The sequence below is a fragment of the Rhinopithecus bieti genome, unplaced genomic scaffold (genome assembly GCF_001698545.2).
Source record: "Rhinopithecus bieti isolate Rb0 unplaced genomic scaffold, ASM169854v2 scaffold_16234, whole genome shotgun sequence".
Classification (NCBI taxonomy): domain Eukaryota; kingdom Metazoa; phylum Chordata; class Mammalia; order Primates; family Cercopithecidae; genus Rhinopithecus; species Rhinopithecus bieti.
In genome coordinates this window covers 2,933,117-2,960,977 of record NW_016808946.1, presented here as the reverse complement: position 1 = coordinate 2,960,977, position 27,861 = coordinate 2,933,117, and the positions used below count along the sequence as shown (strand labels likewise).

Sequence of the window (27,861 nt, the reverse complement as noted above, 5' to 3'; positions counted from 1 at the left end):
TTACAGGTTGGTGTTTGCCTTATTTGAACACAGTCTGAATACTCAGCTGTCTATGAGTAGTGGAAGTATCGCTGCTGTGACTGGCCAAGGCTCAGCTATTGTTACAGGCACATACTCCTAAGTTAGGATTTCAATCTTGCCTGCCGATTACGCTAGGTTACAGTTTGTCCACGGGGATTCAATTATAGAAGTACGGAGTCCTTCCCAGGCCATATTTAGTTTGCTTTAACAAGGCCTTTGGAGGAAAACACCTTCTCGCTACATGCCCCAAGTAAATGGAGTCTACAGGATGATGGCTGTGGGAAAGCAAACACAAGGCTAGAGAAGACAATGGCAAAGTGTGTCTAAATCCCTTTTGTTAACTTTTAAATACTGACTCATGAAAAGCAAACTTTGAGCAGGGTTTATAGTACAGGTTTCAACACAAAGAAAGCTTTTTATAGCTATTGTAAGTTTAGAAAGAAAGAACATATACAACCTAATAAGAGCAGTGTCAGAAAATGTTTTAATGTCTTCAATGAACTTTATTCAGCGTAATAAGATTGAAACAAGTTTACTTCCCTAACCAAAACACATTCTGCTCTGCTGAATACTGTTATTACACAGTCACTAACAAGCAGGGAAATGATGAAATAGATTCACAAAACAACAAACACCAAAAAGAGATTTTAAGGAAGAAAATGCTCCAAGAGCACTGGAATTACATGGGCTTTAGAAACAAACTAGAAGTGAAGTCAGGGTCAGACATGAAACCCACCAATTATAACAAGCCCTCTTTGCCTCTAGAAGTTTGAATTGTATTGCTAATTGAAAATCACAAATCCATTCCAGATGTGTGCTACATATAAGTAAGCAGCTTGTCTTTGATGAAAAAAGCTCAGGGCGATAGAGATAAAGAAAATAAATCTCACCAAAAGCAGTCAGAGGCTCCTTACAATTTTTGCAAACTGCCCTGGAGTACAATCTAAGTACTCAGAGTTCTCTATCAAGGGTCTGATAGTCTCCTGTTTCCCTTTTGCGTAAAATCCCAGGCTGGACAGAACTGCACACACAATTGCAGGTGCTATTCTACTGTATGCCCAAACCTCCTAGACATCTTCCTACTTCTCAGACCCCTGTTCTCATTCCCAGCCTGAAGGCAGAAAGGGCAGAAAATCCAAACCCTTGGTAATTTGCCAAACACATATTTGCTTAGAAAGTAGCTGGGAGTTTATCATGAGGTAGACTGGCTGAGGAGACGACAGAGGAAACTGTCCAGCAATCTTCATTCTGACATTTGCTACAGCAAATCAATGCTTATTTAGGCCAAAAGGAACAGAATCAAGAGCACGTAGATGCCTGACGAATGTTTACCAGGCCACAGAACCCTTTACAGAGGACTTGCAGCTATGCCATTAACTTCACAGGTCTAAATCTAATTTATCTAACTTAGTGCTGGACTTTTAGTTACACTTTTTTTCTTTTTAAAATTACATAGGTAATATATGTCATCAAAGAAAAAGTCCAGGTAAGCCATGAAAAAAATATCTTATCATCCAGGGCAATCACTCTTTAACACATGTATTGCATACCATCTCCAAGAACTTTTCCCATGTAAATATATACAAATACACAACAAAACTCTGACTTCCTTTTAACTAAAATGGAATAGATTAAGTATTGCTCTGTAATTCGTTTTCCCGTTGAACAAGTCATCATGTATAACTCAGTAGAGACTTTGTTTCATAGAAGGCTCAACCACTGCTTGCTGCGATTGGGGATCAAAAATGACTGACCTGGACGACCAACCCATGTAACCCACAGGTCAGTTTTCCCTCTCGGAAACTCCACGTCTGAGTTGTGCTTCGCCTGCGGTCAGGCTTTCTCAGCATCAACGGCTCGTATCTGGAAAACGGAATGTACAATGAACCATGAACCCTCTGAGTCACCTGTTTCACGCCTGAAGGGAACATGAGGATGACGGTTTTGCTCTTCTCTCTTCTAATACCCTCCACCCTTAAAATTGAATGGGTAGTTAGCTTGAATCCTAGGGTAGTTAGGTCTCTCTTGATAAGAAAAGAGGAATAAAGCAAAATGGAAAAACATGAAGAGGGGACATAAAGTAAGACATTAAAGATTTCATAACACACAATAATATGGCTTCTTGCCTTCTCAAAATGGCAACTTATCATGCAGTATGGAAGGAACAGCTGCTAAATATATGTAAAACCTTTCCAACAGTCTTTTTTCTATTGTAGTTCTAAACTCTTTTCTGTTTTAACTTGTAAGTCAACTAAAGTTTTTCTGGAAATAAGGTATTAACTGAAAACACACTGATTTTTATGGAGAAACTAAGGCACAGGCAAATAAAGTAACTTACTCAAACTTAAAGAGCTAATTTGAATCCAAGGATTTATTCATAAAAATACATCTGATTATTCTCTTAATTAATTTCTGCTTTTGAAGGATTTAACAAAGTTATTAGAAAGATGTAAAAAAGAAACTACTTCCTCAGAATAAGGATGGATTGGAATTTGGGTGGAAGAAATACTCACTTTTCACATTATACCCATTTTATTGGTTGAAGTTTCTTAACATCTGCAAGGGTATTGTCATCATAGCTTAAAAAAATTAAAGGGAAAGCCCAATACTCACATTTGGGAATATGACAGGCTTTTGTCATTGAAAAAAATATACATTTTTACTTCATTTATAGAACTCTTGGTTTTTGGTGTAGATTTCCTCCAAGTCTGAATTTGAAAGCAATGAGCTTGAATCAAAAGTTGCCTAGAAAATTACCTGTTGTCAGTCACTGCAGCGAGACCAGCAATATCTAAGATGGCCGACCCCTCGGTGGAACGGGCAGCTGAGGGTTTATTGGGGTTGTGAGGAACCGAGGAGCCCTCATGGGCCAGCATTCCTGTTCCTGTCATCCTCCATAGCTGAGAACGCTTTCCTGGTTCCTGTTAAGTAGGGAGAAGCAAAAAGAGAAAGAGCCATTATATGTGGCCACAGCTAGCTCCTCACTTCAAGAGCTTCCTCTAGGGCTAAATAAGTTCTCATATAGGAAGTTTACTTAGACATTTGCCACGTTATATAAATGCTTAATTCAAACTTTCATGGTTATCTATCCTTTGTTGTTCTTAGGGTAAAATATGCTAACCTCTTGAACCAAACAACCAAAATTACAAATAATGTGCATTTTAACAAATGTATTCTTTTCATAACCGAATTTTTTTCCTTTTTTAGAAATTAGAAACAAATGGCTGGGCAGCCTCCTACACTAGCTATACTGCCATGATCACTGCCATTCCAGATGGTGACCGTCCGGTGCCCTTACCTTAAAGAAGAGTGCAACTACATAAAGAATATACTATATGCTCAATATCTGACTGTCAATCAGAATTTACCAGAGGCCTTCCTCCCCGTCCCCAATGTTGATAAGGAAAGTGTACTATATTGATGATGTCCAATTTTCATGAGCTGATTGTATGTAAGTGTTAAGTTGGTTGCATTCAAAGGTTATGCTAATTGATGGCTAGTAATTCTCTCTCTTTTTTTTCTTTTTTGGGATGGAGTTTCGCTCCTCTTCTCCAGGCTGGAGTGAAATGGCGCCATCTCAGCTCACTACAACTTCTCCTCCTGGGTTCAAGCGAATTCTCCTGCCTCAGCCTCCCGAGTAGCTGGGATTACAGGCGTGCACCATCACCTCTGACTAATTTTTGTATTTTTAGTAGAGATGGCGTTTCACCACGTTGGCCAGGCTGGTCTCAAACGCCTGACCTCAGGTGATCTGCCTGCCTCGGCCTCCCAAAGTGTTGGGATTACAGGCATGAGCTACCGTGCCTGGCCAGATTGCTAGTAATTCTAAATATATTTTCTCTTTAGAAATATTTTGTAAACAGCAGTTGGGCTTCCAGGTCAATCATGAAAGTCTATATAATCCATTATATACTAGAAATCATAATACTTACTAAGAACTTACTATGTGCTAGACATTGGTTCACAAGACTTACATAAAATAACTCATTTAGGCCGGGCGTGGTGGCTCACACTTGTAATCTAAGCACTTTGGGAGGCCAAGGCAGGTGCATCACCTGAGGTCCGGAGTTCAAGACGAGCCTGGCCAACATGGTGAAACCCCGTCTCTACTAAAAATACAAAAATTAGCTGGGCATGGTGGCACACGCCTGTAATCCCAGCTACTCGGGAAACTGAAGCAGGAGAATTACTTGAACCCAGGAGGCAGAGGTTGCAGTGAGCCGAGATTGCGCCATTGCACTCCAGCCTGGGTGACAAGAGTGAAACTCTGTCTCAAAAAAAAAAAGAAAAAGAAAAAGAAAAAAACTCATTTAATGCTACAAACAATCCAGTGACATATGTACTATAACTATCCCTCCTCACAGATGAGGAAGTTAAGCCTCAGTGAGATGAAGTAACTTCCCCACGGTGACATAACTAGTTAGATGGTAGGTCCAACATCTGAATCTCTGCAGCCTGATTCCAGAGTCAGCATGCTTAACTGCTCTATGCTGCCTCTCTAAGACAATCTGTATCGTTCCCTTTCAGTCACACCTATACTCCAGCTAGACCTGCCAGGATCACATACACTCCCACCAGGCAGGAACTCCTCCAGAGCAACAGACACATCAGGGTACCACAAACTCATTTACATGCTACCCCTGGCCAGACAGATAGCTTTTCATCACATTCTACAAGGTAAAAACTAACAAAGTAGCATGAACATTGGAGTCAAAATGCTAGGATTTGAGATCCAGCTACACAATTTACAAGCTGAATGACCCTGGACAAGTTACTGAATCTCTTAGAGCCTCTGTTTCCTGATCTGTCAAAGACAGAAACTGTCTCATGGTTTTTGTGATAAGTGTAATAAATGTAATGTGCTTATTAGTACATGCCTGGCACATGGTAGAGCCTCAATAAATGTTTGTTGTGTTATTACCATTACATCTCTTTATAGAGCACTTTATGTACATTATCTTAGCTAATCCAGCAAACCTGGGAGGTCAGTAGAAAAATGAAACTGAGAGAAACGGGAAATACTGGATACTATATATCTTTAAGTGGCAAAGCCACAACTCAAACCTAAAAACACATCATGCTCTCTTTGCTATGTGATACTGCCTCCTCTGACTGCCAAAAGAGATGAAGTTGAGCTGTGCTTCCCATCTCCAATTCCCACATGCTTGCTTCTGTGTTCACAGGAAGAGAAAATACCTCTCCACAGCACCAGAAACAACAGGAAAAGCATCTCGGTTATCCTGTAGATGCTACAGATTGGGAATCAACACACAGATACCCAGGTGAGATCGAGTTTCCATACTGGGATTCCTCTACTGCCTGCCCATTTGTGCAGGCTCATCATAATTTGGAAACTACCAAAATTTCCACTTGAAAATCTGAGATGCTGAGATGCACCATCCTCCTTCCAGTTCCCTTCCTCCCTTCCCCGATAATTCAGTCCTACAATCTTTAGATGGGGCTGTGGAAGGCAGAACTCCATGGGGCTTGTGTGTGTGTTGGGGATGGGGGTTGTGGCGGCCCAGTGTGGAACTGTTGAAGCACATGTGGAACAAGGAAGGCATCCACCTAGGTGATGGGGCAACCCAGAGCAGGGGTTGAAGTGGGAGGCTGGGGAGGAGTTTAATGGGAGCATCAGAGAAGGAGGTAAGGAGGGCATTCCTGCAAAGGGCAGGGTGGTAAGGGGGCAGGGCTGCCCAGTACATAGGTATCAGAGCCCAAAGGAAGAAACCAGGGTGTTCATATAGGACGTGGGACAGCTGTGCTGACGGAGGATGAGTTACAATCCAGGGAACCGATCAAATCAATAAATATATTCTCAGTGCTGGACAAGGGAAGTATAAATATGGAAAGGGAGAAAATTAGAATAAACTTTGTCATACTGGACTAGAATTGGAAATATTGGTGTGAACTGCTACTTTTTGGTATATAGACATAGAAATAAATATATACAGTATATAAATATGTACATAAAACACACATATGTATATTTGTGCATACATAGATTAAAAAACCCTAGGTCTGTCTTCTGAGACAGCCTGGGAACCACAACACCACAACAGCAACAAGTGCACCTAATTCATGAATCTCAAGTTTCTAAATTCCATTCTCTGATGGAAGGGATGAGGGCTCCCTGGAGAAATGGCGAATTCCAGGAATAGTGCAGGGAAAAATATAAGATGGACTCAGGATAACTTGCTGTGTCAGAAAGTAAGGAAGTGAGGGCACATGTTGAAAGGACACAGAAGGTTAAAGGAGCTCCCACTGACCAAAGGTAAGAAAAACTAAGCATCAAAATAAATACTGGCCAGGCAAGGTGGCTCAAGCCTGTAATGCCAGCACTTTCAGAGGCCAAGGCAGGTGGATTACCTGAGGTCAGGAGTTCGAGACCAGCCTAGTCAACATGGCAAAACCCCATCTCTACTAAAATTACAAAAATTAGCCAGGTGTGGTGGTGGGTGCCTGTAATTCCAGCTACTCAGGAGGCTGAGGCAGGAGAATTGCTTGAACCCAGGAGGCAGAGGTTACAGTGAGCTGAGATCGTGCCATTGCATTCCAGCCTGGGCAACCAGAGCAAGACTCCTTCTCGAAAATAAATAAATACATACATACATACATACATACCCACACACACACACATACTGACACAGTAACAGATAACACACTGAATAAAACAGCAGCCCATACTGACACATACACACACACATACATAAATAGAAAATATGACAAATAGGAGGTTTACATAGTCTCAAAGTACCACGCCACAAAATCTTGACTGATTATAAAAAGAAAAAGAGTAGCCTCACTTCTCAGTGGAAAAGGCTATCGCATACCTTCTTCCTCAATTGCAATAAGTTAAAATCACCAGTAAGAGGACAAATCAAAGCCACAGCCCCACTTTAGGAAAATTTCTGCCCAACCTTCTGGAGATTCGAGATTGTTTCCAAATAAAAAGTAAAAAAACAAAAACAAACCAAACCAAAACCTAAAATGTCAAACTTTCTACACTTGGTTTCCAATTGAAAAGGAGAGGTCCATTTCTTAATGCCAATTCATACACTTTTACCTAATTTTAAATGTCAATGTAACTCTTTTATTATCTACTCTCCTGTTTACTAGCTGTCATCCTCATCAAGTGAAATAACTGAAAATGTTCTATAAGTTATAAAATGCTATATAAAATGTTACAATTACTGCTACTTAGAAATTTGTTCTTGTCTGCTTAACAGTCACCAAGCCCTTGGTAATTCCATGTATATTTATTATTCACGTTCTGCTGGTCACACCTGGGGATCACATTCCACTCCAGAAGTCATCTTACTCCTGAGCTGGTACTCATCCACTCTAACACTGACCTGGAAATGCCAAGAGGCCTGGGTTCCACACGACAAGTCCCTGTGGCCTCATCATGAAATAAGGACTCTGAACTGGGTGATCCTGAGTCCCGTCCAGTGCTAAAAACCTTGTATTCTAAACTCGGATTGTAAGCTCTCTTACCTTCTTTTTTAAAATGACTCTTTGTGTCTTGGGTGAGACATCCAAGACGAGCTCTGCACAGGTAATTGCCTTGTTGGAAGCCACAGGCCTGCCTGTTCCCTCCTGCAAGCTAGAATTTTAAAAATATATATATTACATATAAATATAGATACAGATATACACACATACTCACACATGTATTCAAGTATTAATAAGCAAATGCCCAAAACTTTTATTAAAGAAGAAAATTTTTTAAAGCATAGAAGAAAAAGTCTGATACAAGAACACAAAGATCAGGGTTGCGTTTTTTTCCCTACACAGTTCCAAGACTCATCTCTCAGAAGACACACTGACAATTTTCTTCTCTTAATAATATTAGTGACTTAAAATTCAGATGTAAAAGTATAACCATATATCTTTAGAGGCCCAAAAAAAAAAAAAAAAAAAAAGGGCAAAAAATTCGGCCAGGCACGGTGGCTCCTGCCTGTAATCCCAGCACTTTGGGAGGCCAAGGCAGGTGGATCTCTTGAGGCCAGGAGTTCGAGACCAGCCTGACCAGCACGGCAAAAGATGAGTACTAGCTCAGGCAAAACAGATCACCATCTCCATTAAAAATACAAAAATTAGCCAGGCATGGTGGCAGGCCCCTGTAATCCCAGTTACTCAAGAGGCAGAGGTATAAGAATTGCTTGAACCCGGGAGGCAGAGGTTGCAGTGAGCTGAGACTGCGCCACAGCATCATTGCATTACCAAGTCTTGGCAAGAAATCAGAGGTCCCTTTAGGATGAAAAGAAAACAAAATGTTCATAATCAGCTCCCTCCAATTCAATCGTGTTACGTTTCTCTGACGCTAAAGAATCCTAAGCTTTATGGAATGTTGCAGCCTGGCTACACTTAAGGATGTTTGGAAATTTTATTTAGATTATTCTCCTCTTTCTATTAACCCCTATTAGCAAAAAAAAAAAAAAAAAAAAGGTAATGAATTCAGCATTAAAACTAGTCTTCATGACACCAAAAGCACAAGTAATCTTTGTTTCCCCAAAGCAGATAAATTATATGTGATCAAAATGAGAAACTTCAATCTAAAAGTAAAAGACAACTCATAAAATAATGGGAGAAAAAAATTGCAAATCATACATCTGATAAGACTGATAGATGTGAAGAACTCTGACAATTCAACAATAAAAAGGCAAAAATTTCGGCCAGGCACAGTGGCAGGAGCCTGTAATCCCAGCACTTTGGGAGGCCAAGGAAGGTGGATCTCTCGAGGCCAGGAGTTCGAGACCAGCCTGACCAACATGGCAAAATCCTGTCTCTAGTAAAAATACAAAAATTAGCCAGGCATGGTGGCAGGCCCCTGTAATCCCAGTTACTCAGAAGGCAGAGCTATAAGAATTGCTTGAACCCGGTAGGCAGAGGTTGCAATGAGCTGAAAAACTGTACCACTACACTCCCAGTTACTCAGGAGGCAGAGGTATGAACATTCTATAAAGCTTAGAATTCTTTAGTGTCACTCTAATTCCATTTGAAATATGGAAAGTATTTGAATACACTTTCTCCAAAGAATACACACAAATGACTAATAAGCACATGAAAAGACATATAACATCATGAGTTATTAAGGATGCAAATCAAAAGCCACAATAACATACCACTTCATACCCAGTAGGATGGATATCATTCAAAACAAAACAAAACAAAACTAGGCCTGGCACAGTGACTCACACCTGTAATCCTAGTACTTTGGGAGGCTGTGGCAGGTGGATAGCTTGGGCCCAGGAGTTTGAGACCAGCCTGGGCAAAATAGTGAGGCCCTGTCTCTATCAAAAAAAATGTTTTTTTTCAATTAGCTGGACATGGTGGTGCATACCTGGAGTCCCAGCTATGAGACAGGCTGAAGCAAGAGGACCGTTTGATCCCAGGAGGTCGAGGATGCAGCAGGCCAAGATTGTGCCACTGCACTCCAGCCTGGGTGACAGAGACCTTGTCGCAAAATAAAATAAAACAAAACAAAACAAAACCAACACATGTTGGTGAGGATATGGAGAAACTGGAACCTCTGTACATTGTTAGTAGGAATGTACAATGGTTTAGCCACTGTGGAAAACAGTATGGCGGTTCCTCAAAAAGTTAAACACAGAATTATAATAGAATCCAGCAATTCCACTCTTCTGTATAAAGCAAAAGAATTGAAAACAAGTACTCAAATAAATGTATGTTCAGGCATATTCACAGCAACACTGTTTACAATAGCCAAAATGCAGAAACAACTAAATGTCCATCAACGAATAACTGGATAAACAAAATGTAGTATACACATAAAACAGCATAGTATTCAGCCACAAAAAGTACGGAGTACTTTTCATAAAAAGAACGGGCCAGGCGCGGTGGCTCATGCCTGTAATCCCAGTACTTTCGGAGGCCGAGGTGGGTGAATCACGAGATCAGGAGTTTGAGACCAGTCTGACCAACATGGTGAAATTCCATCTCTCCTAAAAATACACAAAATTAGCCAGGCATGGTGGCATGCACCTGTAATCCCAGCTACTCAGGAGGCTGTGGCAGGAGAATCGCTTGAACACGGGAGGCAGAGGTTACAGTGAGTGGAGATCACACCACTGCACTCCAGCCTGGGCAACAAGAGTGAAACTCAGTCTCAAAAAAAAAAAAAAAAAAAAGAATGAAGCATTGCCACATGCTACAATGTGTATAAACCTCAGAAACATTATGTTAAGTGAAAGAATCCAGACAAAATAGGTCCCTCCTATGAGTCCATTTCTGTGAATGTCCAGAATAGGTCAACCCATAGAGACCGAAAGCAGATGGGTGGTTTCCTGAGGCTGGAGACAGGGAGGAATGGGGAGTGACTGCTCAATAGATTCTGGGTTCTTTTTGGGGTGATAAAAATGTTCTGAACTAGGTAGAGGTGGTGATGGCGCAACATTATGAATGTACCAAATGCCACTGAACTGTTCACTTGAAAATAGTTTCTTTTATGTTACGTGAGTCACCTCAAAAACAAAATTAAAAAAATATTCTTCCTCATCATTTATTCCTTCCAAGAATGCAAAGAATTAGTATCTAATATACTCCAAAAGATGGCCCAACCTCTTAGCACAGCAAGATTATTCTAATTCTGCTGTTAGATTCTGCACACCAAGATTCCAGGAGCTTCTCTTTTTATCTGTTCCATATCGGTTCAACCCATTAAGCCCATAATCCTCCACTAGGATTCTTCAGTTAAAGAGCTTAGTAACTACTGGAATTCATAGAACATAAGGAGAAAAACATGACTAACAACCAGATTTAGATTCGGTTTTTCAGGCATTAAACCTTAAGCATGTCCCACTGTTAAGTGCCATAATCTTTAAAAACAAATTAACAACAAACAACCATACTGACTCAATTACAACAAGATAAACATCCTAGCACCATCATTACCAAAGGGAACGTCAACAGACAAAGAAAGAATGGTCCTTCTCTGCAAATTCAATTATTACTAGCGAAATCTGGACTCTAAGCAGATGAGAGAGATAATGCAAAAACCTAGAGATTATTTTCTGGGCCCCAGGCATGTATAAAATCTTATTCATATGCAAAATGTTCTGAACATTTTGGAAAGGAATGTGACTTTAAACCTCCTATTCATCAGGTGATTTATATTTGTAATGTTAAAGATTAAGCTATTTTTCATTTCTTCACAGATGCACTTTAAAATTGGCCCTGTTATTTCAGCACAGAAACAATAGGCTATATTTACATGTTGGTAGAATGACTACTTTTTGAAAGCTCAGTGTTTTGAATCCCTGCATGGCAATCTAACCGAAGAATTAAAATAAGCTCAATATTCTTCACCTGACTTTTCTAAACACAACTAGTCAAACAACAGTGAAGGCAATGGAATTTCTGCGAAATTAAGCTACTGTATTTGGCTTTAGGTGAATATTAAGACAGACACTTAGGTGTCTGCTTAATCAGTATTCTCAATGGGGTGGGGGAGGAGAGTGAGAATGATAACCTGAATAATTGTGATGAAGGTTAGTCAGTTTCAAAAGCGGAAACAGGCAAAACAGACTAATAAATAGCAAAAAGAAAATTTAAATACTAGAATGAATTCTTGGGAGAGATCTTTAACACAGGAAGGGTCTTGACTCTTTGGATAAATTTTAATCTAGCCAAAAGACAAGAGTTTAAATTACATGACCTCTTAAGAGAGACACTGAGCCTAGGATTTGGTAAAGAATGAAATAATCTTCCTTTGTACTTTGGTCTCCTAAGAAACTGCTTAACATTTAAAACCTGTTAATAATTAGAACCTTCTGCTTTATAAGAACAGTAATTTAATCAAGAATTACCCAGAGAACGTATATGTAGCAGCAATGTAAATGAAATTTTCATAATAAAGCTGCCGATTATCCTGGAAATCATTCATGTTGCAGTTGATCTCAGAGGACCCTGCCCCTTTAACAGTCAGAGTGATAAAAGGTGGCAGGGTGGGTTCATCCCAGGCATAATCCAATGAAGTCATGGGCTTCACTTCAGTCCGGAGCCTGGGTTCAGCTACGCCATGCTGAGTAAAGACAACCGGGACCTAGAGTGATGGCAGAGAAGACAAAGAGGACTTTCATTCAGAGTGTGGTTACTGAAAAGTGAGTCAGTGCTTCCTAGGTTTAAGTTCCAAATCCTTCCTAAATGAATCTTACACACGGAATAAGCCCCAGTGAAATTCATCATCTCACCTTTCAAATGTTTCTAATCATCTCACACATTCCAAAAAACTCACCAATTAAAGGACATGTGCTACACACACACACACTCTCTCTCTCTCTCTCTCTCTCTCTCTCTATGGAATGAAGGGCTTTAAAAGCTTTGCCAAGTCAAATATCTAGGGGGAGCAATTCTATCCCTCCAATGGCATCTTTCCAGCCCAAACCCCCTATGATACATTTTGAATACAGAAAAAAATAAGAATTTTGGAATTTGGCTACAGATCATCATATATAAGACCTATTATTATTCAAAAGCATAATTAAAATAGAATCGAATGATTTCCACATTGACTTTCTTGAAAAATTTATGAAAACGCTCACTGTAACTAAGTCCAACAGCAGAGCTGCCCATTCCCATTGTCATTGGACAAGCCAATGACTTTCTCTGTTTGAATGGGATGGCTACAGAGGGCACAGTGTCAACCAACCACTCTAGTCAAAATAAATAAATCTGGGAGCTAAAAGATTACTTCTGCCCGGACAAGGCTGCCCAGCAAAACACCTCTTAATGGTAAAGATTTCTAGGATTGTCCAGATATAAAGAACCTATCCACAGAGCTTCCATGAAACCCAACTTGAAAAGGTATTGTACCATTGTGTGAAGGGCAGCACACACTCCACCCTCCCACACATGAAACAGTCAAACTGGTTCTCAACTCCACTTGATACCTTAGAAAAGTTGTCAATTCGGAAAGGAGGAGGTAACTGATCTGTGTCACTAAATGAGATCCTATATGTAGCTCCTCGGAGAGTAATTTCCACTCGTAGGAAGAAGCATTTTCCCAAGGTATCCCTGCAGGACAAGGACACAAAAGAGGCTACATAAAATGTAGGAGACAAGATGCAATCCACTTACTTCTCACATTTCTGACAATCACAACACTGTTTGGGCCTCAGTCAATATCGCTGAACTTACAGCCCACTGTGTGTTCTTTCATCATCTGAAAAAAGTAGAAATTGGTAATATGATTACAAAATGGTGATTTTCTATTTTTTTTTTTTTTTTTTTTTTTTTTTGAGACGGAGTCTCGCTCTGTCACCCAGGCTGGAGTGCAGTGGCCGGATCTCAGCTCACTGCAAGCTCCACCTCCCAGGTTCACGCCATTCTCCTGCCTCAGCCTCCCGAGTAGCTGGGACTACAGGCGCCGCCACCTCGCCCGGCTAGTTTTTTTGTATTTTAGTAGAGACGGGGTTTCACCGTGTTAGCCAGGATGGTCTCGATCTCCTGACCTCGTGATCCGCCCGTCTCGGCCTCCCAAAGTGCTGGGATTACAGGCTTGAGCCACCGCGCCCGGCCAAAATGGTGATTTTCTAATTCTCCCATTTCTTCAACATTTATACACTGATATTCTGCTGTAAAGAAGAGGATGGATGGATGGATGTAACGTATATGTATGTATGTGTGTGTGTGTATATATACATACATTTATACATAGATAAATTGCTGAAGGAAATGAAAAGTTTACCTTAACAGAAAATTATCAGTGAATAAATGTAGAGGAAATTAGAGAATTAAAAATCAGCATTTCTGGCTGGGCATGGTGGCTCACATCTGTAATCCCAGCACTTTGGGATGCCAAGGTGGGAGGATCACTTTAGCCCAGGAATTTGAGACCAGCCTGAGCAACATGGTGAGACCTCACCTCAATTAAAATAAAATAAAATTCGTTTTTTGTTTTGTTTTGTTTTGTTTTGTTTTTGAGATGAAGTCTCGCTCTGTCACCCAGGCTGGAGTGCAGTGGCGCGATCTCGGCTCAACGCAAGCTCCGCCTCCTGGGTTCGTGCCATTCTCTGCCTCAGCCTCTGGAGTAGCTGTGACTACAGGTGCCCGTCACCACGCCCAGTTAGTTTTTTTTTTTTTTTGTATTTTTAATAGAGACTGGGTTTCACCGTGTTAGCCAGGATGGTCTCGATCTCCTGACCTCGTGATTTGCCCGCCTCGGCCTTCCAAAGTGCTGGGATTACAGGCAATAATTAGTTTTTCAATAATCTGCATTGCAACCACCAATGTAATAAGTGATTCAAGAACCATTAAACCATTAAATGAAAGGTTTTTGGGAAACAGAATATTCACTTAGTCTTAAAGTATTCTCTCAATGGGATTATTCTTATTTACAAAGAACAAAGGAAACTTCACAAAAAAGAGGCCTGCCGGACACCACCTTAACCAGGTGATGAACAACTTACCACCACCAATAATGAGACCAACAGACATCACAGGCATCCTACTGTGACACAGTGGGAAACACACAGCATCACACAGGTAGTATAGTTATCAGAAATACTTGACCCAAATCTACAGACAGGAAATCACTGCCCAAATGCAGAAAATAGGACTTTCCACAAGAAACTAGCTTGGAGTCTTCAAAAATGTCAATGTCACTAAAGACAAAATGGGCAAAGCGAGACTACTCTAGATTAAAGGAGACAAGAGAATACACGAGACAAGTAAAATAAATGATCCTTGACTGGATCCTAGATCAATGGGAAGGGAGTTGCTATGAAGGACATTTTAGTCATTCATTCAGTCTATGAAAACTATTTATTAGAAAACATAGCAAGGTTAAATTTCATCAGTATGTGATAACAGTATTATATTTAATTAGAAAAATGTCCCTATTTTAGGTGATGAGTGAAGTTTTATGGCTTAAGTATCGTCATGACTTTAATTTACTTTCTAATAGTTCAGAAAGGAAAATCTGTGTTCATGTATGTGAAGAGAGAAGTAACAGGTAGCAACATGCTGAAAATTGGTAAATCCAGGTAAAAGATATAGGGATATTCATTTACTACTCTTGTAACTTTCCTATAGTTTAAATTGTTTCCAAATGAAAAGGTGAAGAAAGTAAATTAAATAGATGGCATAGGTCTGTTCGCAGTAGTTTAGGACTGCTCTTACAACTGGACGTTAAAACCATTTTAAAAGGATTAACAAAAATTACACAAATCACCCTCCTCCTCCAAACTGGCTTCCAATTCTCATACAACAGATGTTCCCTGCCTCTACCCAGGGAATATAAAAAACAATGGTGGTTTTAGCTATAGAATCCCTTTTCCCTCCCCACTCCTTCACCCAAATAAAATCTTAGGGGGAGCGCATTATGCTAACAGACAAAAGTGCTGGTTGAGGTAGGGATGAGAGTGTAGAGCCCTACCCAGTAGACCCCCTTGGGCACTAGAGTCACCTCCTTAAAACCCAATAGCTCCTAAAACATAGCCTAAAACCACTATATCCAGATCCAATTCACACTAAAAAAGGCCAGGGCAAAGTATAATTAAGAAGGGCTCACTATTGAATCAGATAATACATTTAAAAAGTCAAATATAAGTCCTATTTTGGGGCCAGGTATGGTGGCTCACACTTGTAATCCCAGCACTTTGGGAGGCCAGAGCAGGAGGATCACTTGAGACCCCAAGTTCCAGACCAGCCTGGGAAACATAGTGAGACCCTGTCTCTACATTTTTTTCTTTTTTTCTTTCTTTTTAATTAGCCAGGCATGGTGGTACACGCCTGTAGTCCCAGCTACTCAAGAGGCAGGAGGGTCACTTGAGCCTAGATGTTCAAAGTCAGAGTGAACTATGATTGCACCACTGCACTCAAGCCTGGGCAATAGAGCAAGACTCTATTTCCAACAAAACAAAACAAAACAAAACCACTATTTTGAAGAACTATTTTGGAACATCTATTGTTAAATTATTGTATTTCTGTTCCTTTGTAATAGTGTTCTCAATAAAGAGCCGACCATAAAGTATAAAAGATTAACTTTTGCCTCTAAACATGTTCAAATAGCACTGATCTCAGATTCTTTAACTTCAAAAGCATTTTATGAAAGAAATTTTTTTTTTTTTTTTTTTGAAACGGAGTCTCACTCTGTCATCCAGGCTGGAGTGCAATGGCACAATCTCAGATCACTGCAACCTCCACCTCCTGGGTTCAAGTGATTCTCCTGCCTCAGCCTCCTGAGTAGCTGGGATTACATGTGCACACCACCACACCCGGCTAATTTTTGTATTTTCAGTAGAGATGGGGTTCACCACGTTGGTCAGGCTAGTCTGGAACTCCTGACCTTGTGATCCGCCCACCCAGGCCTCCCAAAGTGCTGGGATTACAGGTGTGAGCCACTGTGCCCGGCCTGATGAAAGAAATTAAAGACACAATTGAAAAGACTTCCCATGTTCAGGGACTGGAAAACATAATTTTTAAGATGTCAATACTACAAAACCCTATGGACTTCATGCAATCCCTATCAACATCCCAATAGCATTTTTTGCAGAAACAGAAAAATCCACCTTGAAATTCATATGGATCTAAGGAACTCTGAATAGAGAAAACAACCTTGAAAAAGAACAACAAAGTTGGAGGTCTCACATTTCCTTATTCCAAAATTTAATACAAAGCAACTATAATCAAAACAGGGTGGTAATGGCATAAAGACATATAGACCAATAGAGAACCCAGAAATAAACTTCCACATGTAGGGTCAAATTATTTTCAACAACAGTACCAAGATCATTTAATGGGAAAGGAGAGTCTTTTCAATAAATGGTGCTGAGAAAACCAAATATCCACATACCAAAAAAATGAAGAAGCTGGACCCTCACCTTACGCCATACACAAACATTAACCCCAAATTAATCAAAGACCTAGAAGTAAGAGCTGAAACTATAAAATGCTTAGAACAGGAATTCCTACAATTCGAAAACAACCTAACTCAAAAATTGGCAAAGGAATTGAATAGATATTTTTTCCAATGAAGAAATACAAATGGCCAAAAAGCACATGAAAAGATGCTCAATATCACTAATCATTAAGGAAATACGAATTTAAACTCACACCCATTATACAGAGGCGGGACTATCACTTAAGGCTTGTGTCAAAAACCAAAGAAAACAAGTGTTGGTGAGGCTGTGGAGAAAGTGGAACCCTGTGCAGCGGTGGCAGGAAAGTAAAATGGTGCAACGACTCCGGAAAACCATGGCGGTGCCTCAACAAATTAAAACCAGAATGATTATGTGATCCAACTATTCCACATCTGGATCTATACCCAAAATAACTGAAAGCAGGGTCTGGAACTGATACTGATACACCTATGCTCGTAGCAGTTCATGAGAGCCAACAGGTGGAAGCAACTCCAGTGTGCATTAATAGGTGAAGAAACAAAAATATGAACATTGACAACATTATGCTAAGTGAAATAAGCCAGTCACAAAAAGACAAATACCATATGATTAAACTTACATGAGGTACCTAGAGCAGTCAAATTTACAGACACAAAGTAGAACATGGTGGTCAGGGGCTGAGGGGCATGGGAATGAGGAGCTGTTTAACGGGTACAGAGTTTCAGTTTCACAAGATGAAAAAAGTTTGGGGGATTGTTTCCATAATAATGTAAATGTACTTATACCAGTTAACTGAATACTTAAAAATGGTTAAAAGAGTAAATTTTATGTCATGTCTGTTTTACTACAATTTAAAATATTTGTAAAATACTTTTTTTTTTTTTTTTTGAGACGGAGTCTAGCTCTGTCGCTCCAGGCTGGATTGCAGTGGCGCGATCTCGGCTCACTGCCAAGCTCCGCCTCCGGGTTTAACGCCATTCCCTCTCTGCCTCAGCCTCCCGAGTAGTGGACACAGGCGCTGCCATCTCGCCCGGGCCAGTTTTTTGTACATTTTTTAGTAGAGACGGGGTTTCACCGTGTAGACCAGGATGGTCTCGATCCGTCCTGACTCGTGATCCACCCATCCCTCGGCCCCCAAAGGCTGGGATTAAGGCTTGAGCCACCGCGCCCGGCTGGTAAATACTTTTTTTAAAAGTACATGATGAAAACAAGAAAAAAGTTTACCTTATCCTGGGCTAGTTAAGGCTGATTTGTTTTTTGTTTTTTTTTTTTTTGAGATGGAGTCTTGCTTTGTCGCCAGACTGGACTACAGGGGTGTGATCTCAGCTCATCGCAACCTCCACCTCCCGGATTCAGGCAATTCTCCTGCCTCAACCTCCTGAGTAGCTGAGACTACAGCCACACCACACCACCATGCCCAGGTAATTTTTGTATTTTTAGTAGAGACGGGGTTTCACCATGTTGGCCAGGATGGTCTTGATCTCTTGACCTCATGATCTGCCCGCCTTGGCCTCCCAAAGTGCTGGGATTACAGGCATGAGCCATTGTGCCCGGCCTGGTTAATTTTTCTTAACAAGAACTGAGTGTTACCACATTAGGTGTAGAAAGCCAGATGATTTAGTAGAACAGCATCAAATGAAAGAAGGGTTTATATAAATATGTCAGAAAATACAAAAATATTTATAATGAGCGTTACCATCTAAATGCAGACAGATCTTTCAAAGTTGCAGGTAATCAAAATATGAACTCAGTGTTACTCTTTGGATTAGACAACAGCAATTACACCATGGTCAAAACTGGCAACACCTCCTTTAGTTTATTCCATCAAATTATCCGCTCACACTTCCCCGGACTTTGCAAGTTCTAAGACCTCTGTCTGAGCCAGAAATATTTGTGCCCATTTTACAAAAGGTAATACCGGCTTGTTACTACAGTACTGCATCTCAAACAGGGGCTACTTTTCTGTCTCTATTTAGAGTCTCAAACTGACCTCATGTTGATATGGAAGGAATTATTCTTGTTGACTTCAAAGCCTCCAGACCAAATACAATTGGGAACATCCATCAGTCTGACACACAAGAGCTGATCATAGTCATTGCGGGGCCAGTGGAACACCACACTGGAACCAGGAAGGGTGGAGATGTAACCTTCGGGATTGGCTGTTCCCTAGAACACACAGGATCACGGGCTTTAGTCAACAAGTTGATTCATGACAGTAGTGTTACTGAGTACCTACTCTGAGCCTTACCCTCTAACAGGAGCTATCTGGGTACCAAAGTTACAGAGCAGTTACTCGCACAACAGAACGTACAGTCTTCATGGAAGATGACATTAAAATTCGTGCTATTACATAGGCACTCTCATTCTTCAAAACCAAAACTGCTCACCTGTCCCCTGGCAAATTCCCTCTGTGCAAATGCAAGCTTGTGAGATGATTTATTATCTAACAGGTAACGGGGGGCAAAGATGACCATGCAGGTGTCAATATATCGACCTCGGCCTTTCTTGACATCAATACCTACAAATAACAAGAACCACTTTTATAAATTAACCATGAAGAGAGAAAACTCTTGGTCTGACAAAAATAAATAACCTTCACAGTTACTTAGCTTCTCTGAGAAAATAACTCTATCACCCAGACAGGATATTGAACCTTCTAGGAATGTAATGAAAATAGCAATTGTACTCAAAGTATTATTACTCCTTATTCCCATTTAGGCCTTAAAAAGGTTCAGAGGCAATAGCAATACCCCCTTAATTCCTAGTTTCTTCACACAGTGTGTACCATTTCACAGTGTGGCTGGTCACACATACCTTAGGTTTCCATTTATGAAGCTGAATACTTACAACAGTTTCACATGATACTTTTTTGCTTACACCTAGGATGCAAAATTTCCTTCTAGAGAACCTACCACTTTTACAGGATATAGTGGAAATTTCAGATTACTTAGTCGGATTCTGTAATGTTCTAAACTCTACTTACTCTTGTCTAGTATTTTATTTTAGCCCATTGCCAAAGAATCCAGCTCAAACATAATGCTAAGTATTAGAGAACTTATTCATGGCCAGGCGTGCTGGCTCACGCCTGTAATCCCAGCACTGTGGGAGGCCGAGACGGGTGGATCATTTGAGGTCAGGAGTTAGAGATCAGCCTGACTGACATGGTGAAACCCCATCTCTACTAAAAATACAAAAATTAGCCGGGCGTGGTGGCACGCACCTGTAGTCTCAGCTACTTGGGAGGCTGAGGCAAGAGAATTGCTTGGACTCAGGAGGCGGAGGTTGCAATGAGCCAAGATCACACCATTACACTCTAGTCTGGGTGACAGTGCGAGACTCTGTCTCAAAAACAAATACATAAATTTATTCATTTATAAAATAACTGTTTTCAGCGCCTACTATGTACCAGGAAAAGGTAAGAAAACAGTCCAAAGGAAATCTCAAGACGGCCGGTTCCAAATAAAGAAAAGCACTGAACTATCTTAACAACTCTGATAACACTTTTAAAATGAAAATTCAGTGGGATGCATTATTCACTCATTCATTCAGACAATAAATATAGCAATGACATTCAAGGTACTGGGCTGAGCTCTGGTCACCCACTGATAAAAATATTGATCATAGAAATAAAAATAACAACAACAACAATAATAATAATAATTACTGATCTCTTAATACTTGCTAGGCTCTCTACCAAAGGCTTTATATTGAATCCTCATAACAACCTTCTAAGTTAGCTATTTCAATTATTTCCATTTTACAGATGAGGAAACAAAGGCATGGAAAGCTAAGTAACTGACTCTCTGTCACACAGCAGTATGTGCCATAGCTGGGATTCAAGTCCAGGCGGTCAGGCTCCGGAGCGGCACCCTCGTCGGGCTTGCTTGTATTGTGATGGGACAGGTACAAGGAGTCCACTCCACTCAGCACTCATCAAGAATCAAGAGAACCATTAAAATAGAAAACCCCACCTTAGGATTTGACAACCGGGTGTCATAGATTTCTCAACATAATCCCAATTATAAATATTCCAACCTGTTAGTGCTGTAATTCACTTAAACTGGCTTGAAAATTCTGATGTTCCTTTAACATAAGCCTTGAAAATACCTGAAAGACTAAGAAAAGTCACACACAAAAATCTCTCTAAAACTGTGTATCTAAGAAACGCTATGTAATACTGGCATATGGAGCTATACCCTGTCATTTCTTTCTGTGACATACAGAGAAGCTTTCATTGCCAGAAATCAACAATATCATAGTTAGGTGATATCGAATAGAAAAAGATGTGTCTAACTTAATATTACAAAAAGAGTCTAGGGTACTCTGGAACAAAACAGACACTGAATTTTTGGAAAAAGGTGGGCTTCTTTCCCCCTTCACATCTTATATTGCCCTGGGAAACCCCTGATAAATCAATAAGCTGATAAGATCAACAGGCACAAAATCGTTCTTTTTGGAGATCCATGTGAGGCTACCTGGCAAGGCTGTCCCTGGCTTTTCAGTTTGGACTATGCTTTAAACTTTCCTGATACGGAGCTAGTTATCTATCCTATTCTTCAAAATATTCAAGCAGGAGATTCCACAAATTCCCTTGTGGGAAGACATGGCAAAAGTTCATGACCCTCAAGAATTATAAAGTCCTATCTTAGGCCACTCCTTCTATCTCTTCCCTAGGTGGATCAACAAAACCTAAACCACAGTATTAGCCCTCAAAACATATGTCATGAGCCTTAGTGAATGCTCCTAGCAAAACAACTTATATGGGCAATCACTGCGTATGTCTGATCAGTCTGCTCAATGGGCCTCTGCAAGAATTCTGTGGTTCTTAGTGCCAGCTGCTTTAAAAGGAACAAGCTCCTCCCACCCCAATTTGTCCCAACTACAGTTTCCAGCCAACCTGTGGTAGCTTGCTTTGCAAAATACATGAGGGGCAAAATACCACAGCAGAAAGCCAAACACAGCATGAAGCAGCCTTTGCCTATTCAAGGGGTGGAGCAAACAAAAGTGAGAAAAAGTTAAGATAACTATCTTGTGCTGCAAGATCAAATAAAGTTTATTTCTTTTAAAAATCTTAATGTCAACTTTAAGAAGACAGTTCACGTGTCAAGGGAGAATGAATATAAACCTATGATTAAAAACCCAAAAAGGAAACTATACTTGGAAGATTATTTTATTAATAAATCCTCAGACATCTAAACATATCCTTGACTCTTCATGGGACTCAGGATAAATATGTAAATGATATCACATCAGTTTTTCCCTGCTCTTGGAAGGAACTATGACTATGTGCATACTGTCCAATATGGTGCCAGTAGCCATATGTGACTATTTAAACCTAAATTCACTAAAATTAAGTAAAAAGAAAAATTCAATTCCTCAGTCATACTTGCCTTATTTCTCTCCAGTGCTCAGCAGCCGCATGTGGCTAGTGGCTACTACTAGATAGTGCAAAATAGAACATTTCCATCATCACAGGAAGTTCTACAGGACCATGCAGTCGTAGATGGTGTTGCAGTGTTCAAAACTAAACATTGCTTTGAGATGTTGGGAAATTAGATACTGAAGGGATACACTGCTACAATTTTCACCCTGATTCATATTTCAATCAAATTATCTTAACTCTTTAGCGAATCTTTTGAGTGTTCTCAAGTGGCTCTGAGGCATATGGGTACGGTATCCTCTCCTCCCCTTTCCACCCTTCCCATTTCCATAAGCAAAGTTAGTTTGGAGATTGCTGTAATTACTACAACCACCAAGTGCATTTAATTTGTATGCCCCAATCCTAATTCTACTTTTGACCCAGACTTCCCCTTTGCATCTAGGCAGGTCACTTAACCTCTCTCCTTCAGTTTCAAGGAGAACAATGCTTCCTACAATCTTAGGGCTTGCAAATTTTAATGAATGCGTGGGAATACTTGGAGGATGAAAGGCATGCTAAGTGTTCCTATTATTCCCCTGAAAAACAAGGATTCAAGCCAAACTGATACTTTCCTGACACAGGTGAGTCTGAAATTAAACAGAGCCACAGACCTCGAAAGGGCAGTGTTTAGGTGGCTCCTCAGATCCCTAGGAGAATAGATCTGTGTTGATAGCAGTGTAGCATTCAGAGAACAGATACCTGACCCAATGCCAAATGAGAAAATCAGCACTTGTAATCAGGCCAAAATGCATGGCCAGCTCATTCCTCCAGGCTTGAGGTCATCAGCCAACAGTTCTGATTCTCCCACTGCCCCAAATGTAACCCACCAATGTTATAGATCAGCCCCGGGCGGTTTCCTTGCTGGATGACTTTCAAAGCTCGGACACCACTACCACCATCCAGGGAGAAGCCCTGACACCAGCCCGGCATGCCTTCTGGATGAATCCCCCTTCCGATTCTCATCGTGCAGCTGTGGGGCAGAAAAGCAAAGATGTAGATATTCATCCATGAGAAAGTCTTATCTGCCTGTTCTAACTGGGAGACACTAATATAGTTATCATCCAAATTCCATCTCTCCTATTGACTCTTCTTCACTCTCATGTGATTCCCTAGCACAGTGAGAAAATTCATCAGTGGTTAAAGCTGGATCTTAGAGGCAGCCACAGTATAACAGTGTGTGAAACTTACTGACATCTACAACTNCACTGAATTTTGGAAAAGGTGGGCTTCTTTCCCCTTCACATCTTATATTGCCCTGGGAAACCCCTGATAAATCAATAAGCTGATAAGATCAACAGGCACAAAATCGTTCTTTTGGAGATCCATGTGAGGCTACCTGGCAAGGCTGTCCCTGGCTTTTCAGTTTGGACTATGCTTTAAACTTTCCTGATACGGAGCTAGTTATCTATCCTATTCTTCAAAATATTCAAGCAGGAGATTCCACAAATTCCCTTGTGGGAAGACATGGCAAAAGTTCATGACCCTCAAGAATTATAAAGTCCTATCTTAGGCCACTCCTTCTATCTCTTCCCTAGGTGGATCAACAAAACCTAAACCACAGTATTAGCCCTCAAAACATATGTCATGAGCCTTAGTGAATGCTCCTAGCAAAACAACTTATATGGGCAATCACTGCGTATGTCTGATCAGTCTGCTCAATGGGCCTCTGCAAGAATTCTGTGGTTCTTAGTGCCAGCTGCTTTAAAAGGAACAAGCTCCTCCCACCCCAATTTGTCCCAACTACAGTTTCCAGCCAACCTGTGGTAGCTTGCTTTGCAAAATACATGAGGGGCAAAATACCACAGCAGAAAGCCAAACACAGCATGAAGCAGCCTTTGCCTATTCAAGGGGTGGAGCAAACAAAAGTGAGAAAAGTTAAGATAACTATCTTGTGCTGCAAGATCAAATAAAGTTTATTTCTTTTAAAATCTTAATGTCAACTTTAAGAAGACAGTTCACGTGTCAAGGGAGAATGAATATAAACCTATGATTAAAACCCAAAAGGAAACTATACTTGGAAGATTATTTTATTAATAAATCCTCAGACATCTAAACATATCCTTGACTCTTCATGGGACTCAGGATAAATATGTAAATGATATCACATCAGTTTTCCCTGCTCTTGGAAGGAACTATGACTATGTGCATACTGTCCAATATGGTGCCAGTAGCCATATGTGACTATTTAAACCTAAATTCACTAAAATTAAGTAAAAGAAAATTCAATTCCTCAGTCATACTTGCCTTATTTCTCTCCAGTGCTCAGCAGCCGCATGTGGCTAGTGGCTACTACTAGATAGTGCAAAATAGAACATTTCCATCATCACAGGAAGTTCTACAGGACCATGCAGTCGTAGATGGTGTTGCAGTGTTCAAAACTAAACATTACTTTGAGATGTTGGGAAATTAGATACTGAAGGGATACACTGCTACAATTTTCACCCTGATTCATATTTCAATCAAATTATCTTAACTCTTTAGCGAATCTTTTGAGTGTTCTCAAGTGGCTCTGAGGCATATGGGTACGGTATCCTCTCCTCCCCTTTCCACCCTTCCCATTTCCATAAGCAAAGTTAGTTTGGAGATTGCTGTAATTACTACAACCACCAAGTGCATTTAATTTGTATGCCCCAATCCTAATTCTACTTTTGACCCAGACTTCCCCTTTGCATCTAGGCAGGTCACTTAACCTCTCTCCTTCAGTTTCAAGGAGAACAATGCTTCCTACAATCTTAGGGCTTGCAAATTTTAATGAATGCGTGGGAATACTTGGAGGATGAAAGGCATGCTAAGTGTTCCTATTATTCCCCTGAAAACAAGGATTCAAGCCAAACTGATACTTTCCTGACACAGGTGAGTCTGAAATTAAACAGAGCCACAGACCTCGAAAGGGCAGTGTTTAGGTGGCTCCTCAGATCCCTAGGAGAATAGATCTGTGTTGATAGCAGTGTAGCATTCAGAGAACAGATACCTGACCCAATGCCAAATGAGAAAATCAGCACTTGTAATCAGGCCAAAATGCATGGCCAGCTCATTCCTCCAGGCTTGAGGTCATCAGCCAACAGTTCTGATTCTCCCACTGCCCCAAATGTAACCCACCAATGTTATAGATCAGCCCCGGGCGGTTTCCTTGCTGGATGACTTTCAAAGCTCGGACACCACTACCACCATCCAGGGAGAAGCCCTGACACCAGCCCGGCATGCCTTCTGGATGAATCCCCTTCCGATTCTCATCGTGCAGCTGTGGGGCAGAAAAGCAAAGATGTAGATATTCATCCATGAGAAAGTCTTATCTGCCTGTTCTAACTGGGAGACACTAATATAGTTATCATCCAAATTCCATCTCTCCTATTGACTCTTCTTCACTCTCATGTGATTCCCTAGCACAGTGAGAAAATTCATCAGTGGTTAAAGCTGGATCTTAGAGGCAGCCACAGTATAACAGTGTGTGAAACTTACTGACATCTACAACTAAGAGCTTTAAGAGAAAACATTAGGATTCTATGAGTATAACACATGAGGAAAAGGGTACAATTTCTAATATTACCCTAAAAATCAAGTATTCAAGTCAAACTAATCCTTTCCTGACTCTGCTGTTTCAAGGGTCCATTTTAAAAAGCACAAGAAGCATATGTACAGAAGATGCAGGTATGCTGCATTACTTACAAGGGCTGATACTTTTTTTTTTTTTTTTTTTTTGAGATGGAATCTTGCTCTGTCGCCCAGGCTAGAGTGCAATGGCACAGTCTAGGCTCACTGCAACCTCTGCCTCCCGGGTTCAAGTGATTCTCCTGCCTCAGCCTCCCAAGTAGCTGGGACTACAGGCGTATGCCACCACACCCGGCTAATTTTTGTATTTTTAGTAGAGATGGGGTTTCACCCTACTGGCCAAGCTGGTCTCAAACCCCTGACCTCAGGATATGCCCAATTCAGTCTCCCAAAGTGCTGGGATTACAGGCATGAGCCACCGCACCCGGCCAGACTGATACTATTACAATAGCAAAACATTGTTTAGTTGGTCAGTGTCCTGTCACAGATTTTGGCAACATAATTCCCGAATGTGTGTTCCCGCTCTACCACTAACAAGGATGTAAACTTTTGGCAGGTAGCACTCTCTCTGAGCCTGTTTCCTCATCTTAAAATATAACAATATTTCCTGCCCTGCCTAAACCCTTGCGATGGTGGGAAGAATCCAATGAGATGGTCTATGTGAAAATGCTTTGGGAACTGTGGAATTCAGAGATAAAACACACTGTGTGACACATGTCAAGTCCTAAATCTAAAACTGTCCAAATCATTTCAAGAAAAGAATGAGACTGGGCTTGTCGCACATGCCAAGAGGCTAGCTGCATCCCCTACAATATCCAGAACTCTCATCAATCCTCTTTCCTTGCCTCAAACACTAATCTACACTCCAACCTTCCCTTGTAAACACATCAGTACTCACTGAAGTGTGGTACTCCAGAAGACTTTCTGTTAAGCTGTCAGCATAATTCTACCGATAACACGGTATGGCATTTTAGCACTATTGGATACACCCATTTATCTTTGATTAGAGCTCTATTAAAAGACTCTTGTAAAAAGCAAAATGTCAAAACCAAGAACAAAAGTGAATTAATGCTCCTACCATACATTAAAAGCACATGTCATTTAATCTTCACAGTTGTTTTTGTCCCTGCTTTTAAACATGCAATGAGTGCTTTGAGACCATAAAATGGCACGTTTTACTTCAAGGGTAAAAGGGATGAATTTCCAAATGTGATACAAATCCTGGATTGGATTAATGAGGCTGATGGCTTTACCAAACAACCAGTCTATGTCCATTCTGATGCCAGCTCCTGTGCCTGTGCTAAAGTTTACAGGGGAAGAAAAACTGTAGAGAAGAGAAGAACACGTGGCTTTCTCTTCGTTGGCAGAGTTATGAATAGGAAAACTACTTCAATGCATGTAAAATAAAACTAGCTTTCATTATAAACCAACCAAATGGTTTATTTTCAGTATCAAATAACATAGAAATTAGATCCCCAAAAATCCCATTAGGTCATGGTTCTATTCCCCTGCCAAGTCAGGATTGTTATCTACAGTATATTTCTACTTACACGGATATATTATAACCTTTACTAATTTCTTCCCTTCCCTAGGAGCTTATTTCCCCTTCCCATAAATAACTGTACTCACAGGTTTGGCTGCTCTTTGTCAGCATAGCAGAATAAGAGAGGACTCAGGCTCCGGGCCAGCTCATGCTCCTCAAACTGGCCTGCAGCATCTGTCTTGGCATTGTCCTGTCTGAAGATCAGTGGCAACCCTTTAGGAAGGAGAGAAAAGTTTACAGCAATACCACCCAGTCTATCTGAAAGAGATGCAAATGGTGAACCAACAAAATCATCAAGGGGGAAAAGAGTGAAAACTGAATCGATTTAGTGGGCTCAGTTCCTTGCCTAAAAGGACAGTTTTGAGCATGATTAAGCATTTATGATGGAAGCAGGAATGTTTCAGCAGCTCAGACTGTTGAAGTAATCTATTTGCATTGGCTCCATTTAGTTAGCTAAGCAAATA

At 40.6% G+C, this 27,861-nt stretch overlaps 1 protein-coding gene across 7 annotated transcripts in view; it reads right to left on the bottom strand.

Annotated features, from left to right (window-relative positions):
* Positions 1 to 27,861, bottom strand: part of VPS13D (vacuolar protein sorting 13 homolog D) — a 303,606-nt gene that overhangs the window by 137,005 nt on the left and 138,740 nt on the right. For 3 of the 7 annotated variants that reach the window (XM_017887997.1, XM_017887999.1, XM_017888000.1), the window contains 10 exons: positions 27,484 to 27,655; positions 23,133 to 23,275; positions 20,687 to 20,815; positions 19,274 to 19,404; positions 18,877 to 19,052; positions 12,936 to 13,059; positions 11,853 to 12,088; positions 7,519 to 7,627; positions 2,779 to 2,942; positions 1,776 to 1,884 (listed from right to left, as the gene is read on the bottom strand). In XM_017887997.1, the coding sequence (XP_017743486.1) occupies positions 1,776 to 1,884; positions 2,779 to 2,942; positions 7,519 to 7,627; positions 11,853 to 12,088; positions 12,936 to 13,059; positions 18,877 to 19,052; positions 19,274 to 19,404; positions 20,687 to 20,815; positions 23,133 to 23,275; positions 27,484 to 27,655 (1,493 nt within the window). The remainder of the gene's footprint in view (positions 1 to 1,775; positions 1,885 to 2,778; positions 2,943 to 7,518; positions 7,628 to 11,852; positions 12,089 to 12,935; positions 13,060 to 18,876; positions 19,053 to 19,273; positions 19,405 to 20,686; positions 20,816 to 23,132; positions 23,276 to 27,483; positions 27,656 to 27,861) is intronic. The other 4 variants (XM_017888002.1, XM_017888004.1, XM_017888003.1 and 1 more) reach the window with 2 other exon arrangements.